The 13,276-nt window shown below is 39.8% G+C and overlaps 1 protein-coding gene and 1 pseudogene across 2 annotated transcripts in view; both read left to right on the top strand.

Annotated features, from left to right (window-relative positions):
* MTM1 (myotubularin 1) overlaps positions 1-13,276 on the top strand; it is a 116,055-nt gene that overhangs the window by 65,593 nt on the left and 37,186 nt on the right. For both annotated transcript variants that reach the window (XM_054726583.1, XM_054726547.1), the window contains exon 7: positions 12,164-12,247. In XM_054726583.1, coding sequence (XP_054582558.1) covers positions 12,164-12,247 — 84 coding nt within the window. The remainder of the gene's footprint in view (positions 1-12,163; positions 12,248-13,276) is intronic.
* On the top strand, positions 4,737-5,646 carry LOC129148796 (MKI67 FHA domain-interacting nucleolar phosphoprotein-like; annotated as a pseudogene).

Here is a 13,276-nt window from a genome sequence, read left to right as displayed (position 1 = left end):
GTGGAGCAAACAGCAGTGGCTTCCTGTCAGCCCTGCCCTAAGAGGTCCCTGGGTCTCAGTGTCCCTCCGTAATCACTGCAAGCACCTCTGAGAGAAAGCCGCCCTTGAGTTCCGCCTGATGCCAGACAGTCCAGTTTCTCCCCGTATGAGACTGGGTCCCCAAAGTCTCACCTGGGACTGGAGTTCAGAGCAGTCGGGAGCTTGTGTCTCCCGATTGAAAAAGCCAGCCCCATACTCAGTTGCCAGCCCTTTCCACGCGCGCACGCCTTTGTACCTCTGCACTTTACCTCCGCACCTCCTCTGAGCCTCAGTGTGCTTTTCTCTTTCCTTCTAGTTGTGTAATTTCCACTCAGCCGGCCTTCCTGTGGTTCTGGACGATATCTGTTTTGTCTTTTAGTTATAGTTTTGAAGTTGTTGTGCGATGCGGCAAGTTCAGGTGTTTAGCTATCCTGCCATCTTGGTTTCTCCTACATTTCCCTTTAACTGCTATATAACTTCAGCTGACACTTAAATGTTTGATTAAATTAGCCTCTCATCTTTCCCCCAAACCTACTCTCCTGCTCCCAGTTTCTCTAATGCTATCTCCTCCTTTCCCCCCTTCCTCTTATTCCTCATCCTCCAAAATCAAAGTCATTGGAAGATTTCCCTTTTTGTTAACAATATCTGGGGAATTCTTCCCCAGACTTAGTTCAGATTTTCCTCTTTCCTCTTCTAAGCTGTTGGAATAGTGCTTTAACTCCTTTTCCTACCTCATTTCTATCTCTTCTCTAATCCACCCCACAGATGCCTTCTGTCAAACTAATCTCTCCGGGATGCTGCTCTAATGGTCTCATTCCCTTAAACATCAGTGGTTCCTGCCTCACTGTCAGTGTAAATGCAAACCTCTGTCTCATTCACAGTGTGGCCCCACCTCTCAACAGTCTCCTTTTTTTTTCACCCTTCCTATACTCTGGTGAAGAGAATGAGGTATTTGCTGATGGCCACATATAGTGTCTGAGTCTGGCTCCCATTGGTACCTTTTTGTCATCATCATTGTTATCATGTCCAAAGTCACCTTATACTTCCATGGTAGCACAAATGCCATAAATGTCACTCCAGGCACATCTGTCCAAGTAAACTTGGCCTTCTCTAGAGCCCTATAGGGCTTTATCTATACCGCTCATGGCATTTACCACTTTCCTCCTTACATGATCAATAGTTGTTCCCTCCTCATCGCTCTCCTTTGAAGAATTTCTTACTCCTTAAAGACAGTGGCAGTGTCTTACTCATCATTTTTTTCAGTGATTCCTTATTTATAGTAAGGCCTTAGTGTTTGTTGAATGAATATACTAATGTCAATAGAGTGAATGAATGAGAACCAGCAGCAACCAAGTTATCAATAAGAATATTCTGTCTAGAACGGGCATTTATTCAATAAGCATTTACTTTAAATTTTTAAAAATAGATAATGTATGCCTATGATGGAAATTTCAGGAAGTATAAACAGGTATTGTTATAGACTGAATGTTTGTGTTCACTCCCCCAAAATCATATGTTGGTCCCCTAATCCCCAGGTTCAGTGATTCACTAGGAGAATTCATAGGACTCAGCATGTAGTCGTACTCACAAGAGTGATTTATTTGTAGCAAAAGGAAAAGTCACATGGGGTGAAGTCTGAGGGGAACCAGGCATGAGCTTCCAGAGTCCTCTCCCAGTCGAGCCTCGCAGGATACACTTAATTACCTGAGCAATGATTTGTGACAACACTCAGTACCCAGGGTTTTCATTGGGGGCTGTTCACGTAGACACCCTCTGCCGAGTGCATATCAACATTTCAGACTCCCAGAAAAAAGCAGGGGTTCAGCATAAAATACAGTTCTGGTACCATAAACCACTCTTAGCAGTTAGGGAATGTTGAGAACTCTCCCAAAACCCAGGTTTCCAGATGGCAGCCAAGTGTCAACCATGCAAGCAGGACTTAAGAAGAGCAGTCTCAGACCTGCTAGGTTAACTCTTGCCTGAACACTTTCTTTTATAGCTTCTGAGTTTTATATCCAAGTTAGGAAGGTTTTCCTTGCTCAGAGTTATCAAAGAATTCCTCTAATACTTTCATTTATTTTTTAAAAATATATATACTTTATTGATTTTTTACAGAGAGGAAGGGAGAGGGACAGAGAGCTAGAAACATCGATGAGAGAGAAACATCGACCAGCTGCCTCCTGCACACCCCCTACCGGGGATGTGCCCGCAACCAAGGTACATGCCCTTGACCGGAATCAAACTTGGGACCTTTCAGTCCGCAGGCCGACGCTCTATCCACTGAGCCAAACTGGTTTTGGCTCATTTCTTATTTAAAATGTAAATGTTTGATCAACTTAGAATTTACTTGGGGTTACTGCGTAAGGTATGAATTTAACTCTTTTGTACCCTGTTGTTGTCATATCATTTGTTGACTAATTTACTGATTTAAAATACCACCTTTGTCACATAATAAATTCCTCTGCATATTTGGCTAGGCCTGGGGAGCTAATAATACATGTCCCCAAGGAGCACAATTTTCCTAGGTGACATGGACAGACAGATGTATACAACATAGATTCATACATGCAGGGTGTCAGGGGAGCAAAAAGTACGGTTGGTGTTAAAGGTTTCCTGGAGGAGGCAAATTCTGAAAGATGAGTAGGAGGATAGGCCAGGAAAAAAATGGACATAGCAAACTGCAGAAACAGTATGTGCAAATGCAAAGAAGCCAGACACAGGCTGGACCTGCATATAGGTTGGTGTCTGCGGTTGGTGTGCATGTAGGTGTAGCAAAAAGAGATGGTGCTGGAATGGAAGGCTGGGTGAAAATTTGCAGAACCTAACATACCACACCAAGAAATTTTGATTTTTATCTGAAGGTGTAGGGAGCCATTACCATGTTTTAAGCAGAAAAGTGACATGATTTGATTTCTATTTCAAAAACATTACATGGGCTGCAGCATGCAGAGTGGATAGAAGTGAGCAGGAGAATATTTCTGAAGATGGTTGTTAGTCACCTAAGTGTGTGATGATTAGGACTTGAAATGAGGCAATGGAAAGGGACAGAAGAGAATAGAGTTGAGAAAGATCTAGAAGGTCAGATCAGTAGAATTTGTTGATTGAAGTCATTTGAAAGCACTGAAGGAAATGGGATAATAGGGAAGATTTCAACCTTGATAACCAGGTTGATGGTGGGGCCAGTGGTTGAGATGTGGAATATGGAAAGGGAGTACCAAAAGAGGAAGAGGTGGCAAGTTCCATTTTGGATATGCTGTCACATATCCATCTAGGGCAGTGGTCGGCAAACTCATTAGTCAACAGAGCCAAATATCAACAGTACAACGATTGAAATTTCTTTTGAGAGCCAAATTTTTTAAACTTAAACTTCTTCTAACGCCACTTCTTCAAAATAGACTCGCCCAGGCCATGGTATTTTGTGGAAGAGCCACTCAAGGGGCCAAAGAGCTGCATGTGGCTTGCGAGCCACAGTTTGCCGACCACGGATCTAGGGGACAACTAATTGTAGATGTAGATATCTAGAAGGCTGGTGTCTACAAAGATGTGGAGCTCTGCTGAAACCGGTTTGGCTCAGTGGATAGAGCCTCAGCCTGCGGACTGGAAGGTCCCAGGTTCGATTCCGGTCAAGGGCATATACCTTGGTTGCGGGCACATCCCCAGTAGGGGGTATGCAGGAGGCAGCTGATCGATGTTTCTCTCTCATCGATGTTTCTAGCTCTCTATCCCTCTCCCTTCCTCCCTGTAAAAATCAATAAAATATATTTAAAAAAAAAAAAAAGATGTGGAGCTCTGACTTGGGGAGAGCCGCATTTGGTAGGTCTGGATGTGATCATTGGCATTTTCATAAATGTGGCCAGAATTACCTGGCGAGAAAATTAGAGTGAAAAGAGAGAGGTACATCGGGCAAACCCTGAGAAATGTCAGCCTAAAATGATTATGATTGTGATAGGTGGTAAGGAATGCTATTTTTCCAAAATGGTTTCAAATGACATTTCAAATGTACTTTTGTGGTCCTTTCCTGAATAAATGAATATATATATATATATATATATATATATATATATGTATATATATATATATGAAGGTAGTGGTGACCCAGGAATATTAAACCATTTTCCCAGGGAAAGTGGTAGAAATAGGACGAGGATAATTATTTATGCAAACAAAGTATAAATGGTAATTTATGTGCTAGTTGAGTTTGACCTATGAGACTTTTGTCCATTTGGGGGATATAATTTTTATGCAATTATAAGAATTAATTTACAGAGTCAAATCATGTGAAATAGGCTGAAATCACTATCCAGCATGAAGATGTTACTTGGAATTATAATATTTGTTAAGTTTTAGTACTTCCTATGATTCTTCCTTAAAATTTTTGGTATTTCCCTTCAACTTTAATGAAAGCTTTTTTCCTTATATAAAGATAGTCTTATTTTTCAAGTATAATGTAAAAGATGAAAATGAGGTCATTTTTACCTTGCTACACCCTTACATGGTACATTGAAGCTTTCTATAAAGACAGATGTCTTCAATTTCAGAAATCAAATTAGAAAAAAATTCTCACTTAAATTCCTCTTCGAAGATTGCAAAATTCTATCAGGAGAGAAGTAGTTAGTGAGTGGTCCCCTGAATTTTTAAGGCCATATATTCAGAGTTGCTGTTTATTTTTTGCACAAAAAGGGTCTGCTCTAGAGCTCTGTGGCTTAGATGCTGTCAGTATGGTGGTCTTCACAGGCCCAGCTGAGCAGCTCCTGTCCCTGAACCTGCAGGAGGACGCCAAGTTTCACAAGGAGATAGCTCAGGCCCACCAGAGCTCAACTAAGAAACAGAATCAAGAAAAAGGAAAACTTATGCCTGGAGTAATTTATGTGGGCCACCTACCTCCAGCACTTTACGAAACCCAGATCCGAGCATATTTCTCCCAGTTTGGCACTGTTATGAGATTCAGGCTGTCCAGAAGTAAAAGGACTAGAAATAGCAGAGGCTATGCCTTCATGGAATTTGAATCTAAAAATGTTGCCAAGGTAGTTGCTAAAACAATGAACAACTACCTTTTTGGTGAAAGACTCTTATAATGGCATTTTATGTCACCTGAGAAAATACACAAGGAAGTTTTTAGAGAGTGACATATTCCATTTGAGAATCCGTCTTATCCAGCAGTGAAACAGTATAACCAGAACCGGACACTGCTTGAAAAGCTGCAGATGGAGGAGCGATTTAAAAAGAAAGAAAAAATTACTCAGGAAGAAACTAACTAAGAAGGGAATTAATTATGATTTTCATTCATTGATTTTACATAAAAAGGAGAAAAACAATGCTTCAAACACCAACCTTCAGAAACCCACAAATAGACAGGCTTTACCTAAGAAGAAGAAGAAGGCTTTAGCCATCCCTAAAACTCCTGAGGAGACTGTGGTTAGCCAGGGCCCCACACCACTTTGTACACCAACATTTTTAGATAAATGAAAATCTGAAGTGGCTGAAATGAATGATGATGAAGATAATGAAATAGTTTTCAAACAGCCCTAATCTGGCATAAAAGAACAAACACAAGAGACTGAAACACCTACCCAGTCAAAGAAAAAAAAGATGAAGAAAAAGCAATCAGTGATTCTGAATGTATTATGAATAACTACAGACCCGGTGCATGAAAATTCATGCACTGTAGAGGAAGTCCCTCAGCCCAGCCTGTCCCCTCTCACAGTCTGGGAGCCCTCAGGGGCAGGAGGCGATCAGGGGAAGGTGACGCCCCCATCACACCTCTGCTGCTGCCACTGCCAGCAGTGCAAGCCTCGGCCGGCCCTGGTTACCTGAGCCTCGGGCGGCCCTGGGTGGCTGGGCAGCCGCCATCCAAGGCTTTCCTGTGTCTCAGGCCGGCCCTGGGTGGCTGGGGGGCTGAGGGAACTGGGGGACTCTGGAGGCAGGCGCCCAAGTGGGGCTGAGGGGACTGGGAGCCACCATCTTGTGGCTGTGGGTGCCGCCATCTTTTGAGGGCATGGCAGTCAATTAGCATATTCCCCCCTTATTGGCTGTGGGTGCCGCCATCTTTGCAACAGCATGAGGGTCAATTAACATATTCCCTCTTTATTAGATAGGATACTTCTGGAAAATGTGATTTTATTATGAGGGCTGTTTATAGGAAGAAACACTGTTGGTTCGAGTCAATAATAAGAGGAATTGGTGCATATATCCTTTCTGATTGGTGTTTCTGTTTCTTGGAATATATTCCTAGAAGTGGGATCACTGGATCAAATGGGAGTTCCATTTTTAGTTTTTTGAGGAAACGCCATACTGTTCTCCACAGTGGCTGCACCAGTCTGCATTCCCACCAGTAATATAATTTACCATAGCTAAGATTTGGAAACAGCCTAAGTGTCCATCAGCAGATGAATGGATTAAAAATTGTGGTACATCTACACAATGGAATACTATGCTGCTATAAAAAAGAAGGAATTCTTACCATTTGCAACGGCATGGATGGAACTGGAGAGCATTATGCTAAGCGAAATAAGCCCGTCAGAGAAAGATAAATATCACATGATCTCACTTATTTATGGAATATAATGAACAACATAAACTGGTGAACAAAAGCAGATCCAGAGACAGAAGCATCGATCAGACCGGTAAACCTCAGAGGGAAGGTAGGGTAGGGTGGGGGTTAGGGGGGAGAGATCAACCAAAGGACTTGTATGCATGCATATAAGCCTAACCAATGGACACAGACACCAGGGTGGTGAGGACATGAGTCGGGGAGTGGGGGGCAATGGGAGGATAAGGACACATATGTAATACCTTAATCAATAAAGAGAAAAAAAAGGAATTGGTAAGTTTGGCTTGCCTGACCCAGCTGAAACACAGGTGCGCACACCACCCATCAGGAGCCAGGCCCACCGCCTCTCTGCCCCAGTCTCTTCCAGTTTTCTTCCCAGATTCATACCTGTCTTTAGTGACTCTGTCTGCATAAAAGGGTCACCATTAATTGAAGATTTAAATACTAAACTGCAGTGTTTGTTAAATAAAGAAAATAAAACCTTGTGGGGGAAAAAGGGGTCTGCTCTTCCTAAAAATCATGTCCATCGATGACCATTCCACTGCATGGTGGAAACTCCATTTGAAAGCACTGTTAAATCTACAGGTTTATCAATTTATTGCCCTGAATACTATGAAAATGATTTTCCTCTGTAACTGTATCCCTTTTGGATGATATTTTATTTCTGTAAATCTGTCAAACATCCAGTTCTGAGATATCACATCACATATGTTTGGGGGAAGAGGCTGTCCGGGAGGGAGCTTCATGAGCCTAGGAATTCTAATTTGGTGACAGACAGCCCTCCTTCCTCAAAGAAGGGCACTCATGAATTGCTTATCATTTATAGATTCTACTCAATAAAAATAAATCTAATCTAGATGTGCTTTAAGCAAGTTGGTGCATCTTTATTTAAAATAATGGCTAATTAAGTGAAAGCCAAAATCTGTTGTTATTTCAGACTATCCCCACCCCCCAAGACACAACAGTGATAAATGTAGCTAAATTAAAATGATAAGTTACATTCTCTTTGTCAGAGCTGTTTTTATCCCTGGGTTGAAATTGGAGATTTATCTCAACTTTGTCCTTTAACATTTTTCAAATGTTGCATTGTGCTATTTTTAATACTGGAAAAACTGCACATGATTGTTGTTGGTTGTTCTTTTGTTTTTTTTTAAGTCTCCATGCATGGTATCTCTTGACTAGAAGGAATCTGAATTGGTTAAATGTCCAAATACTAATATAGAACCAAATAAAGGAAGACCCATTCATTTGAAGCTAGGGGTAAGCACTTGAGAGTATGTTTTCTGATGTCAGTTTCCTAATTTAGATATTGTGCTCTAGTTATGTAAGATGTTCATATTGGGGAGGTTGCATGAAGGGTGCCTAGGATTTCCCTGTACACTTCTTTTCAAATTCTTGTAAATTTATAATTATTTCAAATAACTTTTTAACAATATATATTTTTTATTGATTTCAGAGAGGAAAAGAGGATAGAAACATCACTGATGAGAGAGAATCATTCCCAGCCCTGACTGGGAATCAAACCACAACCTCCTGGTTCATAGGTTGATGCTCAATCACTGAACCACGCCAGCTGGGCTCAAATAACTTTTTTTTAAAAAAGTAAAGCACCCCCTGGCCCCCCGTAATACCTTGACCACACAGAACTCTTAGGCTATCCTCCTAAGTGTTCTGGTGTATTCCACATGAACCTTCAGGATCAGGGAGATCACCCCCTAGAGATTCTGGTTCAGAGGGGGCGAGGTGGGGCACAGGCATTGACTGACACCTTGCGAAACTGCTCCCACCAGTGAATCTGAGGCAGAGTCCAGGTGAAGGACCAGGCCCTAGAAGAAAGCCACGAGGCCTTCCGGAAGCCCCAACTGGAAGCTAACACTTTTCTGCTCTGAGGTCTCACTAAAGCTGGGACTGAACCATTTTTGAGTTGTGAATAGGCCATAAAATGAAACTGGTATTGGTTGGGTTCATGGAGTGGACTTCATTACCAGTCTTCTAGAACCAGTTCTGTCCATGGGACTTCGATTTCCCAAAGAAAGGCTCCAAACTCACCCAAGGTTAGTTAAGGATAATGTCAATCTGCTAATAAAGCACTAAAAAACCCAACGCCTTACAAATGTATTATCTGTAAGAGGAAGAAAAAGATACAGTTAAAAACCTTGACATGTAATCCATTCTTTTAGGTTTTAACAGTTTTCAGTCCGGAACTTTAATTAGGCTTATAACAAGTTACCACTTGTAGGGAATTTTGTACTTGTTAATAATGAGGTACAGAGGAATGGGATTTGTTATTCTTGCTTTAATGGCTAGTAGTTTTTATTTTTTTTAAATAATTCACATTTTTGTTACTCTATTTGAGAGCTTGTGTTTTAAAATTCTTGCTTTGTTCTCTTATTTAAATCTTTAAGGGAGAAAAGGTAAAAATTAAAATATCTGGGAAGTAAGTTCTGGTATGTTCAATTTTTTTAAAATTGTGGTCCTTTTAGATTGCTTTAATGGAGCCAAGTAATTTATGAACAACTTAGTTTTTAAAGAAAAATACAATGTGAACACTAACAAGTAATGCTTTTTAAAAAATATATTTTTCTTGTATTTGTAAGTTAATTTATTTGGATGGTTAGAATATTGATTTAAGCTCTTGGACTTTTCCACCAGAAGCTCCACTTCAATATTAGATGTGTTGCTGTGTATTTCATGACAAGAAATACATGGAATTTTCCTGAAATATTTGAAGTCTAAGTCTGGCTCTTGGCATCAGAATTGGCTTAGGAGCTGTTTCCATCATAGAGTTCTCATAGTCATGTTTCAGGGGTAAAGGATGCCAGTCCCTTGACTCATCCTATATATCTGGACATCACTCAGAATGGGAAGTGTCATTCTAGAACAATTTCATGAGAAAGGCTACCTGATATGTTGCTAACATGAGGACATTGTAGCATTCTCATATTAAAGACAATTTTTAAAATATCACTTGTATTCAGAGTTCTCTTAAATCAAACATATTAAAGGGAATATGGAGATGATTTTTGTTCGGAATATATAGCCTTTATCTTCTGATAGTAAGTCTGGTAAACTTATATTACACTTACCAGTGATTTTGATGTAAGATAAAAGAGCATATTTTAAGAAAAAGGGAGTTGCTTTATTATGAGTGATTGAGAAATAGTAATTTACATTGAAAATGCTGCTGGTTAAATGCCCAAATTTACATTGAAAATGCTGCTGACAAGTCAAAAAGGATTGCATTAATACACATGATGATTTTTCTGGAGAGAAAGCTTTATCTTACCTTTGAGTTAGCAATTTTATTCTTTGTTTTTAAAAAGCCAATGTATTCACTTGAGCTTTATGGGAAAGATGCAAATAACTGAACACAAACAACAAAAAACACACACAAACTAACAAAACCATGTTGAGATCAGGAACTTATTTCAAGAAAGCATATCCTAGGTTTTCTTCTGAAGCGAGTGACAGTACAGCCTTATGTCTCATACCATCTGTCATCCACAGTATGTCAACAACACAGCAATATTGAGTACTTACCTGTGCCATGTCCTGACCAGTGTAGTATCTGGTGCTCAGATGTCACAAAGAAAATACTTAGATACCTTCTATAGATTCTGTTTTTGGATAAAGAAGTTCACTATACATTTTAGTGCTCTTTTCACCAAAAGTCCCTTTATCTTGTTTTTCCCAGTGGTACTGAATAATTAAGTATTGCTGTGGATTCAATGTTAAGGTAATGCCTCAAAGAATTGCTTAGCTATATCAGCACCATTACTAATGTGTTTTCGACATGCTATCTATCACAGAATACTCAGCACTTAGGCCTAGCACTGCCTGAGTTGAGACCTGCTGAGGGTGCCATGTGCTTTGGAAATTTCAAGAAGACAGTCTGGAGAGCATGTTCTTGACTAGTTTTCATTTCAAACCTTTTGCCACTTAAATACAGAAAACTGTTACTGCTAAGTGATGTTTTCCCAGAAATTCTCTGTAATGTATGGGAGGGATTGCTTGCATTAGAAGTTGTAGACTATAACAGAAAATGGGTGGGAAGGAAGATACATGTAGGAAAAGTGCCCAGACTCGGTTCCCTTAGAGAATGTAGTTGTTCTGGGGCTGTATAAGGCTTCACATTTTCATTCGGTCAATAAATATGTACTAGTATTCTGCCTACTATGGGCCAGACACTGTTCCAGTTACTGGGGATACAGGATGTGAACACAAGTGTCTACCTTCATGGAACCCATGTTTTAGGGGAGGGAATGATAGAGGTCCAAAAGTAAAGAAATAAACAATTAAATATAATATGTCAAATGGTCATAAAGGGTAGGGGGAAATAACAGGGGTGCAGTTGTACTGGTAGCATATTTATTTTCTACAGGGTGTCAGAGAGTCTCATTGATTAAGGTTACTTTTGAACAGTGATGTGAAAAAAGTAGGGGGGGGAGAACCCATGAAGATAAAGGATTTCAGGCAGCTGGAACAGCAGGCACAAAGGCCCAGAGGTTGGTAGGAGCCTGGTGCTTTACAGGGGCAACACTGGAGGCCAGTGTGGCTAGAGTAGAGTGAGCAAGGGGGAGCACAGAGACATGTCAGGGGATGTGGCCAGGTGGTGGACAGCCACATAGGCCATTGAAAGGACTTACACTTTAACTCCAAGCAAGACAGAAAGCCAACTCTTACTCTGACTTTAGAAGTTAAGATTAAAGCAAGGGATCAGTTAGGAGGTTATTATAATGATCCATGTGGACAATGGTGGAGGTTGAAACCAGGGTGGTTAACAATGAGTTGATGAGGCTAATAAGGTTTTTGGCTCAATCAACTGGAAGGATGGGGCTGTCATCTGCTGAAATGGGGAGGCTGTGGGAGGAGCAGGATTAGACGTGTTAACCCAAAGTCTTCCAGATGCCTTTTAGGCAGTCTGGAGTTGTGGAGTGGGAACCTGGATAGCTAAGTCTGGGAATCAGAGTAGTGGCTGGAGAGTGATATTTAGGAATTGCTTAGTGTGTGGATGGTATTTGAAGCCATGAAACTCATCAATATGGACTCCTCAAGAGTGAGCATAAGTAGAAAAGAGATGAGCAATCTGAATCCTGGTATTTCATAGACATCAGGGCTTTGATTCAGAATTCACAGAGAACATTTAATTAAGAATTTCCCTAATGTCCTGTCTTTTAAAAATAGATAAACATGTCATTGTTCCCTTTTGAGCTGGTTGCACTTTTTAATAATCATTCTTGAATTTCCTTTCACTTTTTTAGTGACTTTTATCTGATTGATTTCTAATACTATTTAAAATTAGTAGGCATTTTCTTGGCCTGAAAAATCTGATTTTTGTGGAACATCATTCACAAATAATAATTAAGAGAGATGTCCATGGCCATAAAAATTGAGGTCTAAAAAGTAATTACTGAAGATAAAAGGTAGTATAAGTTGAGTCTGATTTTTTCACTATTATTTATTTTTTGGAAGTTTCAGGTTTGGCTGTGATTTTATAGTAGGCAAATCTGGTGAAAAAAATCAAAGGATGTAGTATCAATAGATAATTTGTTTCTTCACACTGAACTTTAAATTCTTTTTGTTTGCCTTTTCTAGCCAATATTTGCATTTTTAAATGAAGAAAAGTTTAACGTGGATGGATGGATGGTTTATAATCCAGTTGAAGAATACAGAAGGCAGGTAAGCCAATAGGTACTGTGGCATGTAGTGAATCTGAGTCAGGCATGGTGACAATATGTCACCAGGCATGCTCTTTGAGGATCAATAACATCCTTGCCAAATATGTTTTTAATGGCAGTGGTATAATATAGCTTATTCTGTCTATTTATTCCATTGCTATATTCAAGCTGCATTGAAGGCTGGCTGGCTAAGTTCTGTTCCCTTCCCTTACATGAAGAATATCAGTTATATGTTGATCATGAAATGAAGCAAATACTTGTAGTCTAAAATAGTCAAACCTCTAATAGCTTCCTATTTAGGAGTTGATGTCGCTATATATTTGTATATTTGGGAGCCTAACTATTAATGACAGATTTCAATTATATACATTCTGGTTTGTAGATTCAAATTAATTAGAACTGTTTTCCTATAATAACGTCTTTTCCCAGAAAGCTTTGATGAAAATATATATTAGAATTCCCCTTTATTGCTTTCTTATGTAAACATCACCTACATGCATATTTATTTGCTGTAGTAAAGGCAAGAGGCTTGGAATAATGTTGGCTGTTCAGGAACAAAGGTCTCTTGTGGCATGATTGTGAAGAAGATCCTGTGCATGTTATGTAACAAGAGCCACAAATTGACCTCTGGTATAACCAAATCTATAGGGCAGCTAGGAGTTTTGTGATGGAAGTTTTCTTAATTATCATTCTAAAAGCTCTTAAAATAATTGGGACATTTTGTTGAATGACCTTTGAGAATCAATTCAAGCCCAGTTGTGTTATATGCAAAGGCAGTGAAGGTAAAGTAAAATGCAGAACCCTAGACTTGAGAAAAAACATCTAGACACCACCTCCACTACTAAGGACCTCATTTGATTTCCATTTAGTCTGGATCAGTGGTGTGTGTATTCATAAGCAGATCCAATGCTCAAGAATGGTGGTATGGGAGTTTATCTCTAGAACACACGTATGAGGAAGTATGTGCTATTGCTTCTAGAAATCAGCTTTAGACTATTCTTTTCAAAGTCTGTGTATACCTCTCATTTTA

Source organism: Eptesicus fuscus, chromosome 1, assembly GCF_027574615.1.
Source record: "Eptesicus fuscus isolate TK198812 chromosome 1, DD_ASM_mEF_20220401, whole genome shotgun sequence".
Classification (NCBI taxonomy): domain Eukaryota; kingdom Metazoa; phylum Chordata; class Mammalia; order Chiroptera; family Vespertilionidae; genus Eptesicus; species Eptesicus fuscus.
Note: the sequence above shows the minus strand (reverse complement) of the source record. Positions and strands in the feature narration are given on the sequence as shown.